Consider the following 16,244-nt stretch of genomic DNA (forward strand, 5'->3'; position numbering starts at 1 on the left):
TACTGACGTAATATACAAACAAATCACTTCACTAGGTATAGGAGGGAAGAAAAGTAGTTCATCCATTTATGTAAACTAGGAAATATTGCGCTTTTGAGTTTGATAATTTTCATTAGGTTTTTGTTTAATCAAAATACAGTACAGTATTAACAATAAGTGTTTTTACTCACGAACTGAGCTGTCCATGTGGACGTATTCATTATGCAGTGTATATTATAGTGTCTACAACACATTAGCGTACAATATAGAGAATGAAGTTAAATTGAAAAATAATCATAATATGGATATTTAAACACATTTCGATACAGGCTTCAGTTCTAATGTGCACATTATCGCACTAATTATAACATATTGTACTTAATTCCAATTACCAGTTCCTCGTACTAGTAACTCATGTTGAAATAATTCTGTACCTACTCTATAAAAGAGTACCTTACGTACTGTAAATTCAATCTTCACTTCTGCCCGAAAAGATAAAATTACTCAGACATGCTATCTACTGTCCGTCCAAGTGGTTATGTCGTAGGGTCGTAGAAAGGAGGGAAATCACGTGACAGTTAATTACTTAACGAGGCCCTTTTATTTAAGTTATTTTAAACAGTTGTATAATATTACGTAGACGTCCAATTCCTAACAGAAATTAATGTTCTCAGAAAAGAGCTAAGACAGCCCAGCCACTAGCAGGCGAATAAAAGCTGGTGGGGGAAACCGGGATACGACGTAGGCAAATGGACGACAGTACCTGTGCGAAAATGATTCAATATTGAAAGCTCTTTCGTCACTGGAAAAGGCGAACATATTTTTGGAACGTACTGTGGCTACTATGACTGTATATGCGGTCTTGGATCTGTGTGGAAGACGGTTGAAGGGGTGGGAGTGAAATACATTCAAAAACTCAGGTACAATAAAAATTGAAGTACAAATAAAATGATGTCCCTGTATAACCTTACTTTGTAATTATTATTCAGCACGTCACCTACAACTTTCATTTGTCAACTGTTTGCTTATGGAGCGTGGCCTACTATAACAGGTTATCATTTTATGCAAGTTTCATGACTCACTCTATAATATAGAATTTAAAGATTAATTTTAGCCAATCAAAAATTGTCTTACGTGTGTAGAATCATTACCAACTGCTGTTGAGTAGTTAAAATAGTGCTAACAGACGTTATAGTTACGTGTTGGTTATCTTAAACAAAATTATGTTGAACAAATGGAAAATACATTAACAAAACGTTAAAAATAAACAGACTGTTAATTTAACATTCTTTAAGCAAAATTAAACATTTTTACTTGGAGAAACTGGCGATAAACCCAATAAAATGATAAGAATTTCATTAAAATATCGTATTTCCGGAATATAATTACAGAAAATCAGATTGAGGATGATTATTATGCATTTTGCATGGCCTTCTGATGTAACTTTACGTAATGCCAACACCGAACAGAATAATAAAATTGTGTCCGGCTTTTAACACAAAAAATACATCACGAAGGCTTACGTAAACAACTCCATAATTATTATTTATTGTTTGGATAACACGCGACTAACGCTGTGTAGACGCAAAGCAAGAAGTATTCTAAAAACTTCCTTATTAAAGCGAGTTATACCATACACGTATGACACGCGAGAGATACCACGTTATTCGTGAATCAGATAAATCATTTGCTACAAATGCGTTATTACCTATTTACCAATATTATTGCTGTTACGTAAAAATAATTCAATTAATTTTAAGACACATTTCTTGCCATAGCAGACGTGACGTAATAGAACCCCCATTGCTTCACATTATTTTAAGTGTCTCCCTTGCAACAACTTGTGGTACGCTACCTGACTCATCACATACTGCCTAATCGCAGTATACGCTATCTGATCTCAATTTGCGTTTCTTTATTTCAATTTACGTTACCTTATTTCAATTTACGTTACCTTATCTCATCTTACGTTACCTTATCTTACGTTTTATCTCATTTTAATTTACCTTATCTCCTTTTACTGTACCTTATCTCAATTTACGTTACCTTATCTCAATTTGCGTCACCTTATCTCAATTTACGTTACCTTATCTCAATTTGCGTTACCTTATCTCAATTTACGTTACCTTATATCAATTTGCGTTACCTTATCTCAATTTGCGTTACCTTATCTCAATTTGCGTTACCTTATCGCAATTTATCTTACCTTATCTCAATTTGCGTTACCTTATCTCAATTTGCGTTACCTTATCTCAATTTACGTTACCTTATCTCAATTTACGTTACCTTATCTCAATTTGCGTTACCTTATCTCAGTTTGCGTTACCTTATCTCAATTTACGTTACCTTATCTCAATTTGCGTTACCTTATCTCAATTTGCGTTACCTTATCTCAATTTGCGTTACATTATCTCAATTTGCGTTACCTTATCTCAATTTGCGTTACTTTATCTCAATTTATCTTACCTTATATCAATTTGCGTTACCTTCTCGCAATTTATCTTACCTTATCTCAATTTACGTTACCTTATATCAATTTGCGTTACCTTATCTCAATTTACGTTACCTTATCTCAATGTAGGTTACCTTATCTCAATTTGCGTTACCTTATCTCAATTTGAGTTACCTTATCTCAATTTATCTTACCTTATATCAATTTGCGTTACCTTATCGCAATTTATCTTACCTTATCTCAATTTGCGTTACCTTATCTCAATTTACGTTACCTTATCCCAATTCACGTTACCTTATCCCAATTTACGTTACCTCATCTCAATTTACGTTACCCTATCTCAATTTAAATTACCTTATTTCAATTTACGTTATCTTATTTCAATTTACATTACCTTATTTCAATTTACATTACCTTATTTCAATTTACATTACCTTATTTCAATTTACATTACCTTATTTTAATTTACGTTACCTTATTTCAATTTACGTCACCTTATTTCAATTTACGTTACCTTATTTCAATTTACGTCACCTTATTTCAATTTACGTTACCTTATTTCAATTTACATTACCTTATTTTAATTTACGTTACCTGATTTCAATTTAAGTTACCTTATCTCAATTTACGTTACCTTATTTCAATTTATGATACCTTATCTCAATTTACGTTACCTTATTTCAATTTATGATACCTTATCTCAATTTACGTTATCTTATTTCAATTTATGATACCTTATCTCAATTTACGTTACCTTACCTCGTGTTACTTTATCTTGTCTGATTTTATCTTACCTTATCTCATTTTATTTTACGTTGTTTCATTTTACTTTACCCTTTCAACCTACGTTATGTCTGCCTATGTTACCTCATATTAAGTTACCTTATCTTATGCTATTTTATCTCAACTTGTTACCTATCTCAACTTATGTTACCTTATTTCAATTAATGTTACTTTATCTCATCTTAGGTTACCTTATTAGAAGTTACTTTATCTCAGCCGATGTTACATTATCTCAATTTACCTTATCTTCTCTTGTCTTAAGTTACCTTATTTCAACTTAAGTTACCATGTCTCATGTTGCATTATCCCATCTTCCTTTACCGTAAATAAACGTACTTTACCCTACTAGATTTCCGTTATTTTATCTCATTAGTTTTATTTTGGCATTTAAATTTTGCCTCCAATTTTTGTACACTTCAAGACGATCTATTTGTTTTACTCTATGTGGATCCTAGCATACTGCCCAAACTATTTGGTATTAAATTGTTTCACTGGCCATTTCTAATTCTCGATACAAGAGGTATTGCTACCTACGTACGAGTCTGTTACTGAAATTAAAGTTAGTCGGATGCGCATGACGTCACTACTTCGCCAACACTTCCTGAATGTCAAATTACTATCGATCCATGTTTCGTCTATATAAAAGCTTGACGTCTTTCTTCCCAAGAGAGTTATTGCTTCATTTCCACCAGATGTTTTCCCTTCATTTTCACAATGTCTGGCCTCAGTCAAAATCCGCTTTGACTAACAACTCTTCCACTTAAATTCTATGGATTTAATTTACCCAAAGCACGGTGAACATAAAATACGTTCTTGACGTGAAAACCCCATTTCACGGAACTTTTCTGAACAGGCTGACGAGTTCACCAAACATCTGTCCAATGTCCAGGGATGTAAGAATAGAGAACTGAATAAAAATCTATCATTTCATTCTTAGTGCTACTGCAAAGTCATTCTATTGGTTTTTTTTTCTTTTCCATTTTAATGTGATTCTTTTTCATATATTCAGTTCCCAATAACGCATTTGTCGAAATAATAAGAAAAGAAAACATTACGGCCCAATTGTATAAAACTCCCTGACTAAAGATCAACTTTGATCGAAGATCGAAAAGAGAACCGAGTTCAGACACTTCTTCTATTGCATAAAACTTTTCTGCGATCAAATTGCCTTGCTTCAAATGCAATCTAAGTTCGCGTGAAAAGGATTTGGCAACATCGCATAAACAGGTGAAATATGTGATGCGCGGACGATGTTGTACAGGTTTGTTCAGTGTTGCCAATCTAGCGACTTTAACTCTTTTTCAACAACAGTTTCTTTTAACTCTTATATTGCTTAAATAGGGATTTAGTGACCTTTTTAGCACCCCATAGTGACAAAATTTAATCTTTCTTTGTTGATAATGAGAAATCTAGCGACTTTACAACTACTTTTTGGCGACTTTCCGTACACTCTGTTGGAGACACTGGTTTGTTTTTTGCATTGTAAATAATGGCGGACAATAAGAAGAAGGTTGACTGTTCTCCAAGTTGTTATCATGTTATGGTGTTTGATACTGCTAAACATAATAAAGCTTTATAAAACGACAATTTTCGTTTAGTAATACAGTTAATTGAAAATTTATGAATGTACCTATCATATCCATTAATAATTAATGGTCGTTATAAACATAATATAATTATAGGTTATGTTATTTGATACTGCTGAACACGATAGAGCCTTGTAAAATATAAGAATGTTTGTGTATTAAGGCAAGAAATTGAATGAAATATATATAAATGTACCTAACATATCTATTAATATTAATAGTAATGGATATTTTATTTGCACAATCTGTCACTCGTATATTTCAAACAGAAAAGAAATAACTGAACTTGGATCATCTAACTTAATCGGAGAAATTTCTTCAGTCAAAGTTGAGTTTAGTTTGAGACAAATTAATCTCAGATTAGACTTTATACAACACAAAATTCCAAGTTTAGCTAGAACAAGGATCAATTTAACCTCTGATCTAAGATTAAATGGTTTATACAATCGGGCCTACGTGTAGTATTTTTCTTCTTTCCGGGCGACTCCAGACGATTATTTTGTTTTCCTTCAGAATGTCTTTGATTGAATTGTACGCTATGATACTCCGGTGAACATATCGGCCCCTTTTTGACAGTAATGTACAGGGTGATTCAGAATGAACAGGAAATATTTTAGGAGGTAGTAATATGGGCCATTCTGTGTAAAAAAAAAGTTCATGTCAACATGTGTTCAGTTTTCATTTTGGGTTGATATACAGCTGTTTAAATGTTACGCATAACAATCCTTACAAGTGATATGAAGGAACAACAAATGGCTACGTACTATTGACTACGTACAAAGGAATAATACTGTCGCATGAGGACAGCACTGTTCATGTTTATTGCTTATTTTACGACGCTTTATCAACTGGTATGCTTGTCTAACTTCTGAATGATATGAAGGTGATAATGCCAGCGAAATGAATCCAGGGTCCAACGCCGAACCCAGCATTTGCTCTTAATAATAATAATAATAATAATAATAATAATAATAATAATAATAATAATGTTTTATTTTCGCTGGCAGAGTTAAGGCCGTAAGGCCTTCTCTTCCACTCAACCAGCCTTAATCAATACAATACATAAATTTAAATTACAAATATTTACACTACACTTAAAAAGTTCTCCAGCAACATTCTTCACTAAACATTTATTTAAATTTAGATAAATCTATAAGGTAAAGTAGTAACTTAATTTATGAGCTAATTTAATTCAATCAATTATAATTAATTTAATATTTGAAATAGCTAGTAAAATGATGAAAATTTAATTTAATATAACCTTGCTAGGACTATGTTACAGGGAGAATATATATATTTCTATTTCTATAATGAGAATATTAATGTAATTGCCATTAGAGGTTTTGTAAATCTATTTAGAGAAATTAATGATAATAATAATAAGAATGGACAGATGTTAGTTTCATTATAAGTAACACATATTAATCAGCAATTCATCTGTTAATGGGTTGAGGGAAAACCTCGGGAAGAACCTGACCCAAGTAGTTTGTCCCAACCAGAATTTGAACCCGAGCCCACTCGTTCCACGGTTAGACATGCTAACCTTTACTCCACAACGATGGACAGTACTGTTTATGATGGGTGTAGAGAAATAGCTGTTTGTAGTTAGCCTGTACATGTTCTTCCAACATGACGGAGCCCCAATACATTTTAGTCGTTAGGTGATAGTATATCGTCTATATCTCGCATTCCTCGAACGATGGATCGGCTGCGGTGGTTACGTACATTGGCCATCAAGGTCCCCAGATCTTACTCTGTCGATTTTTTTCTGTGGCAGTGGATGAAAGACAAAGCGTACAAAATCAAAGTAAACACGAAAATACGAATTCGTCGCTCAGTTTGAGAATATTACTGTCCTCATAAAAGAACGATAGGATCAACACTCTTGACTTTTTTTTTTCTCCAAAATTTTGATCCCAGTTTTTTTTTTCATAGACTAATCTCGAATTTAAGCTGTTACAGCAATGACATTTTTACAAACAAAAATGAAAATTGTGTACAAATTACGAAAAAGATCAAATTTCACCATTCTATCTTCTTAAATAATTCAACAACGCTATGTTTCGGTGGTTGTGAAGCCTTTGGAAATCGCAACCGAAACTTACTTTAACATAACTCTACGACATTTTCTGTAAATACGTTTCAACGAAGCCACCGGCGGCGTAGCACGTTTCCCTGCCGATCTGGAGTTGCGTGGCTTCGATTCCCTCTTGGACTGATTACGGTACATGGTTGGGCTTTTCCGAGGTTTTCCCCACTGTAAGGCGAACGTCAGGTAATCTATGGCGAATCCTCGGCTTTATCTCGCCAAATATCACCTCGCTATCACAAATCCCATCGGCGCTAAATAACTGAGTAGTTGATACACCGTCGTTAAATCACCAAATAAAAAAATCGTTTCAACAAGGAGAATGCGTTGCACTATTGTGTATCTCAGCATAGTACAGTTTCAGATAACTCACCGAGATTAACAATATAAAGTGCCAGAAAACTCGAATTTTGTGTCCTTTGCCTGAACGCGCCAAAAACTATTTTATGTTACTATTGGTTTTAACAGTGATGTCAAAGCAAGCGCATTTTTCTGACCTTGACGTCGTGCGCGGGCAGCAAGCGATAAGTATGGAAAGGGGGAGGGTTGTGTATATGAATAAGCAACCTGTTCTATTAAGAAAACAGTGGTACACAAACTTCAAATGGAACGTGAAATTTTATGTCGTTATTTTTATATAGCTTCTTTCTGTTTAATATTATCTATATTGTCTGTAAAACAAAAGTACTAACACTGATTTCTTAATATTGCACTTGTGTTTTAAATCTTAATAACATAATAGAGAGCTAAGAAGGAATATTCACTTAAATTCCATAGTAGTATAATATTATACTGTATTAAGTGGATGAAACACATCATTCATAAAGAAAGTGATATTCCAAAGAAAGAGAATGAGTATGACATGATAAGTTGGAATTTATATTGATGGTATCTTTAGCCTTACAAAAGTAATCAATAAACTAATCAAAACAATATTACAGTACAAAGCAAAGTTACCTAGGTACTGTATCTGTTTTAAGTGTAACTAATATTACATAACAAAACTCTTATCGCATTATGCTTTTAAGGTGATATTTGTGAGCAACTTCCTATCATCAGAATATTAAATTATTTTCTCGAAATCTGCTGAAGCTATAGAGCTGACATTTTTACAACACATGGGCACGTATCTTTTGCTTATGATGTAACAGTAGTTGCTTTGTTAATTCATTTCCTTACAAACAATTTCCATGCGAATATTTTCAAAATTTTCAATACAATATCTTCAGTAAATAAACACAGTTTCGGCAGCTCTTGTGATTGGCACTGTAATTCATATTTTGTTTTTCACCGCTTTCTTCTGTCGTATCTTCGTTCACGGAAGTTTAATTCGGACTATAATACTAACTTCTCTGTATTTCATTTCCAGATCGCCCCTGGATGCGTGGGAGAAATCAGCAGCTTCTTCGTTCGCGAAGACGTCGACAATGGCGCTGGCCGCAGTTGCCGTCGCCATGCTGAAACAGCTGACGATGTGAAGACCAAGGCCCCCTGCCGTCTGTCTTTCATAAGTGAAATCGCATATAACAAAATGCGACAGAGTTTTGACTGGTTGTGCCACGAGGATTCGTTGCCTTCGTCGTAAATAAATAAAGTTTCTCCATGTCTGTTCAAATTATGACGTCGAACCAAGAAAGGACTTCGGTTTGGTAACAATGTTAAACATCGTGTGCTAAAAGTTTTGTGTGCTGTTACAACTTCGTATATGCATTTGGGAAAGTTTCTGGTCATTCTTAAAAATCGCGTGAAGTCTGGAAGCTCTTTAGCGTGACGAAAAGTGAGTATAAATCCGCCATTCACACAAACTTGAGTAACCTTTCAACCTAACCTTTCAATTTGAGAAATTGTACTAACAACCAACATGCTCAGGAAGAGAATGGTATGTGAATTTTAGCTTTTACAGATTAAATTAAATTATACAAGTATGGAAGATAGTTAAATAACTGAATAATTTCGAGGGAAAAATTGTTCCGGGGCAGGGCATCGAACCCGGGACCTTTGGTTTAACGTACCAACGCTCTACCAGCTGAGCTACCCGGGAACTCTACCCGACACCGATCCAATTTTTCCCTCTATATCCACAGACCTCAAAGTGGGCTGACAACCGTCAAGCAACCAACTTCGAGTGCACACTAACTCCGTGTGACTTAAATTGTGGTTTTCTGTTAACGAACAGTGACGTGTATTGGATCGGTGTCGGGTAGAGTTCCCGGGTAGCTCAGTTGGTAGAGCATTGGTACGTTAAACCAAAGGTCCCGGGTTCGATGCCCGGCCCCGGAACAATTTTTCCCTCGAAATTATTAAAATCAACTTTACAGGTAGTTATACCTGAAATCTTGATTTGCATAATACACGTCACTGTTCGTTAACAGAAAACCACAATTTAAGTCACACAGAGTTAGTGTGCACTCAATGTTGGTTGCTTGACGGTTGTCAGCCCACTTTGAAGTCTGTGGATATAGAAGGAAAAATTGGATCGGTGTCGGGTAGAGTTCCCGGATAGCTCAGTTGGTAGGGCGTTGTACGTTAAATCAAAGGTCCCGGGTTCGATGCCCGGCCCCGGAACAATTTTTCCCTCGAAATTATTCAAATCAACTTTACAGGGAGTTATACCTGAAATCTTGATTTGCAGTTAAATAATTGTCCTGATTTTAAAGCCGTAAGATTAAAATGTATCTAGAGATATGCATCACCAATAGCTTTCCATCTTTTAGCACAGTAATACCAACATACGATTAGTAACGAACCAAGAAGTAGAGATTAGATGACACTTTACATATATCAGTGGTTATATTATTGACTTTGCTATGCTGTATGAGAAATTTCATAATGGTAAGTACTTATTAAAACATAAAATATTAAATAGAAGCCAAGGATTATATGGCATTCCATGGTGTAAAATATTTCGACGTATATAAACGAAGCAGAAAATATATTAACATACAACTCACACAGTACAAAAAATTGAAATATTCTGGTTAAAATGGACCACATAACCTTCTTTTTGAATTCTATGTCATTAGAAAAGACAAATATTTCAAGTGTATACCATATCTGCATCTATACGTCATTATTTGTAATGATGTTCTAATATAGACGCCATTTTCCCGCTATTTTCTTTAATCTCATATAGAAGCCATTTTTCCGTTTATTTTCTGCAGACGCTTGGTTATAATTCTGATTATTTCAGGAATACAATATTTATAAAATTTGTTGTACCTAATTAGTTTAGGTTTTAAATTTGTGTAAACGTTGCTATTTTACATAGAGACAAAATCCAGTAAACGCCCCTCATTAACTCAATCATCCACAACAATGGCTTTAACATGCTGCCATCTTTGTTCACTTCTAAAACCATTTCATCCTTGTTGAAATTGTAATATCATTAAATTGTAGGAACTGGATTGCAGCAGATGTAATGGAATTTGAAATAGTATTACTCGTAAATGTAGAGGAGAGTATTTACGCATTTATAATTATGGCAAAGCTTGTAAATTTATGTGGAAAATGTCAGACATTTTCTAGCTGCGGAATTAAGTTATACAGAGTGTTTCATAATTCCTATTACAAATACAGGGTGTTTCATAATTCCTACTACAAACATCTAGAGTTGTAGAGAGGACTAAGTAGATAAATGTCCGGAAATGTATCGTTTCGATGCGAAATACGTTTGAAGATCGAATCTATTTCACATCTCCCACTTCACTAAAGACAATGAGCTCTTTCCAATGTGCACTTCAAGAGTGGTTCCAAGTACCACCTAACGGGTCCCAGGTACTTGACCTTCCTGCAAGAGGTACTGGTAGAGTTATGTGAAGATTTGCCACTGACACTACGTCAGCAAATGTGGTTCCAACATGATGGCGCACTCGCGCACTTTTCACTTGCCGTCCGCGAACATCTCCATCAAACATTCGGGGAAAGGTGGATAGGTCGAAGTGGTCCAACTCCTTGGCCACCACGATCGCCAGATTTAACTCTCGACTTCTTTCTTTGGGGTCACATGAAGAACCTTGTTTATGAGACTCCTGTAGAGTCGGAGGAAGGTCTTCATTGTCTCTAGTGAAGTGGGAGCTGTGAAATCGATTCGATCTTCAAACTTATTTTGCATCGAAACGATACATTTCCGGACATGGGTTCCTAATCAGAACGTTATCTACTTAGTCCCCTCTACAACCTCTAGAATTTTGTAATAGGAATTATGAAACACCCTGTATATCTCTCGGTGAGATGGCGTTAAACGCTGGAGAATTAAGTTGTATCATACTGAAGACATGGCGTTAGCCTTTCGTCGATCTTTTTAAAACAAGGGTGTACAAAGGGACACGCTAATAAATATACAAATTATATATCTTTATTACTTTCAACATTAAAACTTCCTAGAAGGAGCTAAATTTATTTTCACTAACTACTGCGATCGTTTATGAAAAAAAAAAAAAAGAAAGAAACTTTACAGCATTTAATATTTGAAGTGCACGATTTTATTTATAGTCTCTTTCAAAATTGAGGCATTTTTGTTGCATAATTCAAGAACTAGTTCGTTCATCTCAGATGTGTAGGTCTCGGCCTTGGAGTTGCAGCATATTTGACATGTCATTCACACTTAAAAGGACCCTATGAATGAAATGACCCCAGATCCGGACTGTATGATGAGTGCTCTAACACATTCTAATGAAAACTTGTTCCAAGCTACTTATTTGCTTTGTATGTTGTCGTACATCGTTGTTATCTTCTATCAGAGTCACTTTCAAATTTTTCTTTGGTGAAGCATATTCCAGGGTTGCTATGTTTAATCGTCAGTGTTCTGGAGACACACTGTTCGATTCCCGGTGTAGACATCTCAAGTTCAAACACAGCAGAATTGAAATTTCTCATATATATATACATATATATATATATATATATATATTTACTATGTTAGATCACAAGAAAAATAAGAAATTAGGAACTATAAATCTCAAACATTTTTTATCATTACCATAATCTTCCTTTCTTTATTTAATTAACATGATGTAATCATTTTGTCACCATTCATCTATAAGTACAAACAGGAGTGAAATCATTTCTTGAACATCTTATAACTATTCTCACAGGATGCCAACGTGAATGCAGAAGATTAAAGTTTCAAGATGAAACTCGGTGTGTTTGATATAGCCTGTAAAACAGATCTTTGTGTGTGTTGCTTAAAGTGCAAAAAATTGTAAGGAGGTCCGCCAACGTTCGGGGTGGTTGTAAAGGTGAAAGTAAGGGTAAGGAAAATGTTATTGAAATTTTTTGTTGCCAGAAATTTTAGTAAGGATTACCCAGTACATTAAATAATTTCTTTAAATTTATCATTTACATTAAAAAAAAATAATATATAGCAATGTGACAACTTCACAAGTCTTCAGGCTTTTACCCACTTTCAACTTCATTGCTTCTCGTTTCGAAAACTATTATGAAGAATAGCACCTAAGTACGTCGAAACGCTACAGGCTGATCCAAGACCCCTCTTTAATAATGCATTGGTTCTTGAAAAACGTAAGACAACCGGGTGGATAGAGTACCAACAGTAATTAATTCAGATGTTCACATTATGAAACATATTTCTAATCAAATCAGTCTTTAATTGATACCCATCACATTAAATATAACAGAAAAGCATAAACTGGATAATTGCTTGTTCACGTTGAACTAAACTTAACTCTAACCTCATTTAGTTTGAAATTTCATGTCTTTATATTAATTTTTTATGGCCATGATATTTCCAAAGCCCCATAGTCCTCTAGAGCTGAGAATGTAAGATTATCCACGAGTTTGTGTTTTCTATCAAGTCCGCCACATTTCATATTGTAACTTGTTTTGAGTAAATCCCTTTCTAGAGATCTCATTTCTGCTGTCTAATATCTTTGTACCAAATTTAAAGTGAATTTATACAGAACTTAGGCAATTACTATAATTTTAGGTGAGAATTCATCCTAGGCAAAATTTTTCCCTTAATAATTTCCTGGAAAATTAAAAATATACCTTAAAGCACATCAAAGATGTATTGTGTTGTTTAAAGCATAACTGTTCTTTACGAATCTCATGAAAGAGAAATGTATTAATTTTATTTCATATCTGTGTTACTAATTGACCAAAGATATATTATTTGATCCAAAACACTAACATTTATTAATTTATTATATTATAACATGAGAACTATATACAGGGTGTATATGAATAGTCTGTCCAGGAACCTAGTTGTACGGGACATCAAGAATTTAGTTTGATACAGGCACAGTCAACTGTAACCTACAAAGAATGGTCATTTCTTGACTTTCCTGTGTATAGTGAAGTATTGTGTTCGAATCTTTTCGCTGCATTGGTGCTACTTTAAAAATGTTAACGATTTTTGTGGGTGATCCCACTTATTACGCTTAATGTTATTAATGGCTGTTTTATGGTTTAAAATTTTAAATGTAAGAATTTGTTCTTTCAATAACACGTTTATTTATACCATGTTTATCCATCTTGATAAAAAATGTTTTATGATATTACAAATCTTATTACAGGAATATATGTAACACAAAAATACAGTGACATCAAAAACTTTTTCCTTACTTTTTATTGTACCTTGTTTTTTTGACTATACAATGCAGGCTTTGCTTAATGGTAAGTTTTAGTTGCCATGGTAATATTTTACACTGCATAGGTACAATGAGGACATAGTTAAAAATGCAAGGAAAAAGTTTTTGATGTCACTTTACAAGAACTCTTCCTACAGTATTAAGTACAATTAAGTTGAAACAACTGCAAAATTTACACACAAATAGAAAGTAAAATAATTCATAAATTGGCTCCCTGGTGAACATATCGCGTAAGGAAGAGCAGTAATACGGTATGCTGAACGCTACCTTCATATTTATTGCTTTATAATCCATACCCAAGACAAAAGAATTTAAGAGTCCCGTTATTTTGGTAGATTCAGAGGCACCAACACAAGAATTAAAAATAAAATACAGAAAAACAAAATAAAATCACCTGACGTTTCAGTAATATTAGGCTCTCTGTATGAAATTACTTGCCTTGAAGATCTGTATAACAGTAGAATTTTGTACAGACAATTTGTATACATCCTGTATACAAAGTATGATTTGTAAAATATTTATGTAATTATTGTATGTTATAATGCAAATCAGGGGTATGGCGATCGTGAAATGATGTTTCATTGTGTCATAAAATTTTAATTCGTGTGTAAAATCAAGTTGGTAGAAAGAAGTTTACCTATTGGCTTTGTTATCGTTTGATGAAAGATATTAAGAATCATGTTGCTTTTCATTGCATCACACGGGATTTATTTTAGCTTATTAGTAAAGCAATACTTGCAATATATTTACTTGGAGTTTACGCATCATAACATTTAATTTTTGTGAATATAAATATTTTTGAATTAAAACTTTAACTAATATTTCTACAGATAAAAAATTAGGTAAAAAACACAACGAGTTAGCATATTTATTTAATAACATATTAGTTCATTTGTTTTAATTTTATATAATTTCTATGGTAGAAAATACTATTTTAGGTAAAATTAGTAACACTTACCTCTTTATTTTTTCCCTCCATTGTTTAGGATTATAAAGCATTTAAATATTTTCTGTCTCAAAATTGATTAAAATTATTTATTTCTCCCTATGTGCATTGAAAGAATAATCTTATCGTAACATTAAAAAAAAATTCAAAATTGTTTGCGTTATTTCGATTAATTTTAAGTTATATACCACATGACTGTGAGTGTAATAAATCTATTAAGTCATTTAAGAAATAGACGCAGGCTACAGCGTGACGTCACATTCATAGTCCTAACATGGCCAACACTGAACATGTTTATATATAAATGCACGTTTAGCACGAGTTTTATATAGCAATTCCTTTGTTTTTTAGAACTTTGATCATGCATTTATATTAGACGATTGTCAAGATGGCCACGACTGGACCATGATAATCACGTGACTACGATTCATGCCGAAGCCTTTCTCGTTAGTCTCGAGAAAATGGACAAATTCATGTTATATCTTTGTTATTATTAGATATTCATTTGTCTGTTCAATTGTTGAATGGCCGATGCATAAATTCTCTTTCCGTACATATTATTATATTCATGATATTTTCTTATTTATAAAAATAATTCCTCTTTCTTCGGTCTTTGAATAGGTTGAGTTTTACATTTTCATACGAATTTTTGTTATTTCATTACTTTTTAAAACAAATATTCCATTATTATGGTTAAAAAATTTCGTATTGTATTTCTTTTCATACTTCTTGTGAGACGAATGTCACATTTTTATTGAATTCAGTTTCTTCTTTTGGTCAAAGTTCGATTTAGTTTTCTTTTTTCATACTTATGTTTATGTATTATTATTATTATTATTATTATTATTATTATTATCATTATTATTATTATTATTATTATTATTATTTATAAGAAAAATACCACATTCTCATGGTTGTAGTTGAATTTAGTCTCTTCTTCACGTAGCTATATTTGTTTTAATATTGTAAAATTAGCCATTCTTGTGGTTTTGGGTTACTTTTTGGTATATTATTTTGAGACGTATGCTACAGATTATGATTATAGTTCTTAGTTTTATTATTATTATCAATATAAGTTTGTCACATTCTAATTTATTGTTGAAAGATATAGTTTTCTAATATAAAAACTCTTTGTCAAAGATTCTGTTATGAAAATATTTGCGAGCAAAATTCTCGTATTTTGACGCACGCCTTGTCTCATTTCTTCTGTTTTCCGTAGCTGGCAGTTGATATTGGTAGAGGTCTCCCCAGTCTGTTGTGATAAGCGAATGTGTGTATTCATCAATTGTTTTCTAAAAGGACAACAATGTTGTATGAGTGTGTGACGTAACATATTATATCAAGTATTGCCTTGAGAATTGTAATATTTTTTCTTCGATGTATTGCATTTGTTATAAAATGTAGTTAGTTGTAGCTATATTCTGTACACTAATGTTTTATTTGAAAGAGCTTAAGTATGTTTCATGTAAATAAATGTAATACATTGATTAACAACGTATCTTGTACCTTGTGATATTTTAACTTAAAAAAACCTGTGATAGTTGGATTTTGGGGATATTTTTTTACTAGTTCTTTTTTGCAATAGACAATATTACTAAATTTCATCCAATCTTAATTTCTTCCTAGTCCTATCCCGATTTATTGTTTTGTTTAGTATAAAGGCATTGTAAGAAACAGATACAGGTGGCCACGATTTAGTGACTCTCATTTGTTTTTAGTTAACAATAAGGTGAAATCACAGTCTGTAGTCGCGACGCTGTTATTCCCGGCGTGACTCCTCCTCTTTCCTTACGTATTAGGA

General features: G+C 33.1%; 1 protein-coding gene across 1 annotated transcript in view; it reads left to right on the top strand.

Moving 5' to 3' along the window:
* The window catches only part of LOC138703295 (superoxide dismutase [Cu-Zn]-like), a 194,295-nt gene extending 178,354 nt beyond the window's left edge, over positions 1-15,941 (top strand). The window contains exon 5 of the mRNA XM_069831099.1: positions 8,259-15,941. Within this exon, the coding sequence (XP_069687200.1) occupies positions 8,259-8,367 (109 nt within the window). The 3' untranslated portion in view covers positions 8,368-15,941. The remainder of the gene's footprint in view (positions 1-8,258) is intronic.
* Positions 15,942-16,244: the final 303 nt, after the last annotated feature.

Source organism: Periplaneta americana, chromosome 1, assembly GCF_040183065.1.
Source record: "Periplaneta americana isolate PAMFEO1 chromosome 1, P.americana_PAMFEO1_priV1, whole genome shotgun sequence".
Classification (NCBI taxonomy): Eukaryota; Metazoa; Arthropoda; class Insecta; order Blattodea; family Blattidae; genus Periplaneta; species Periplaneta americana.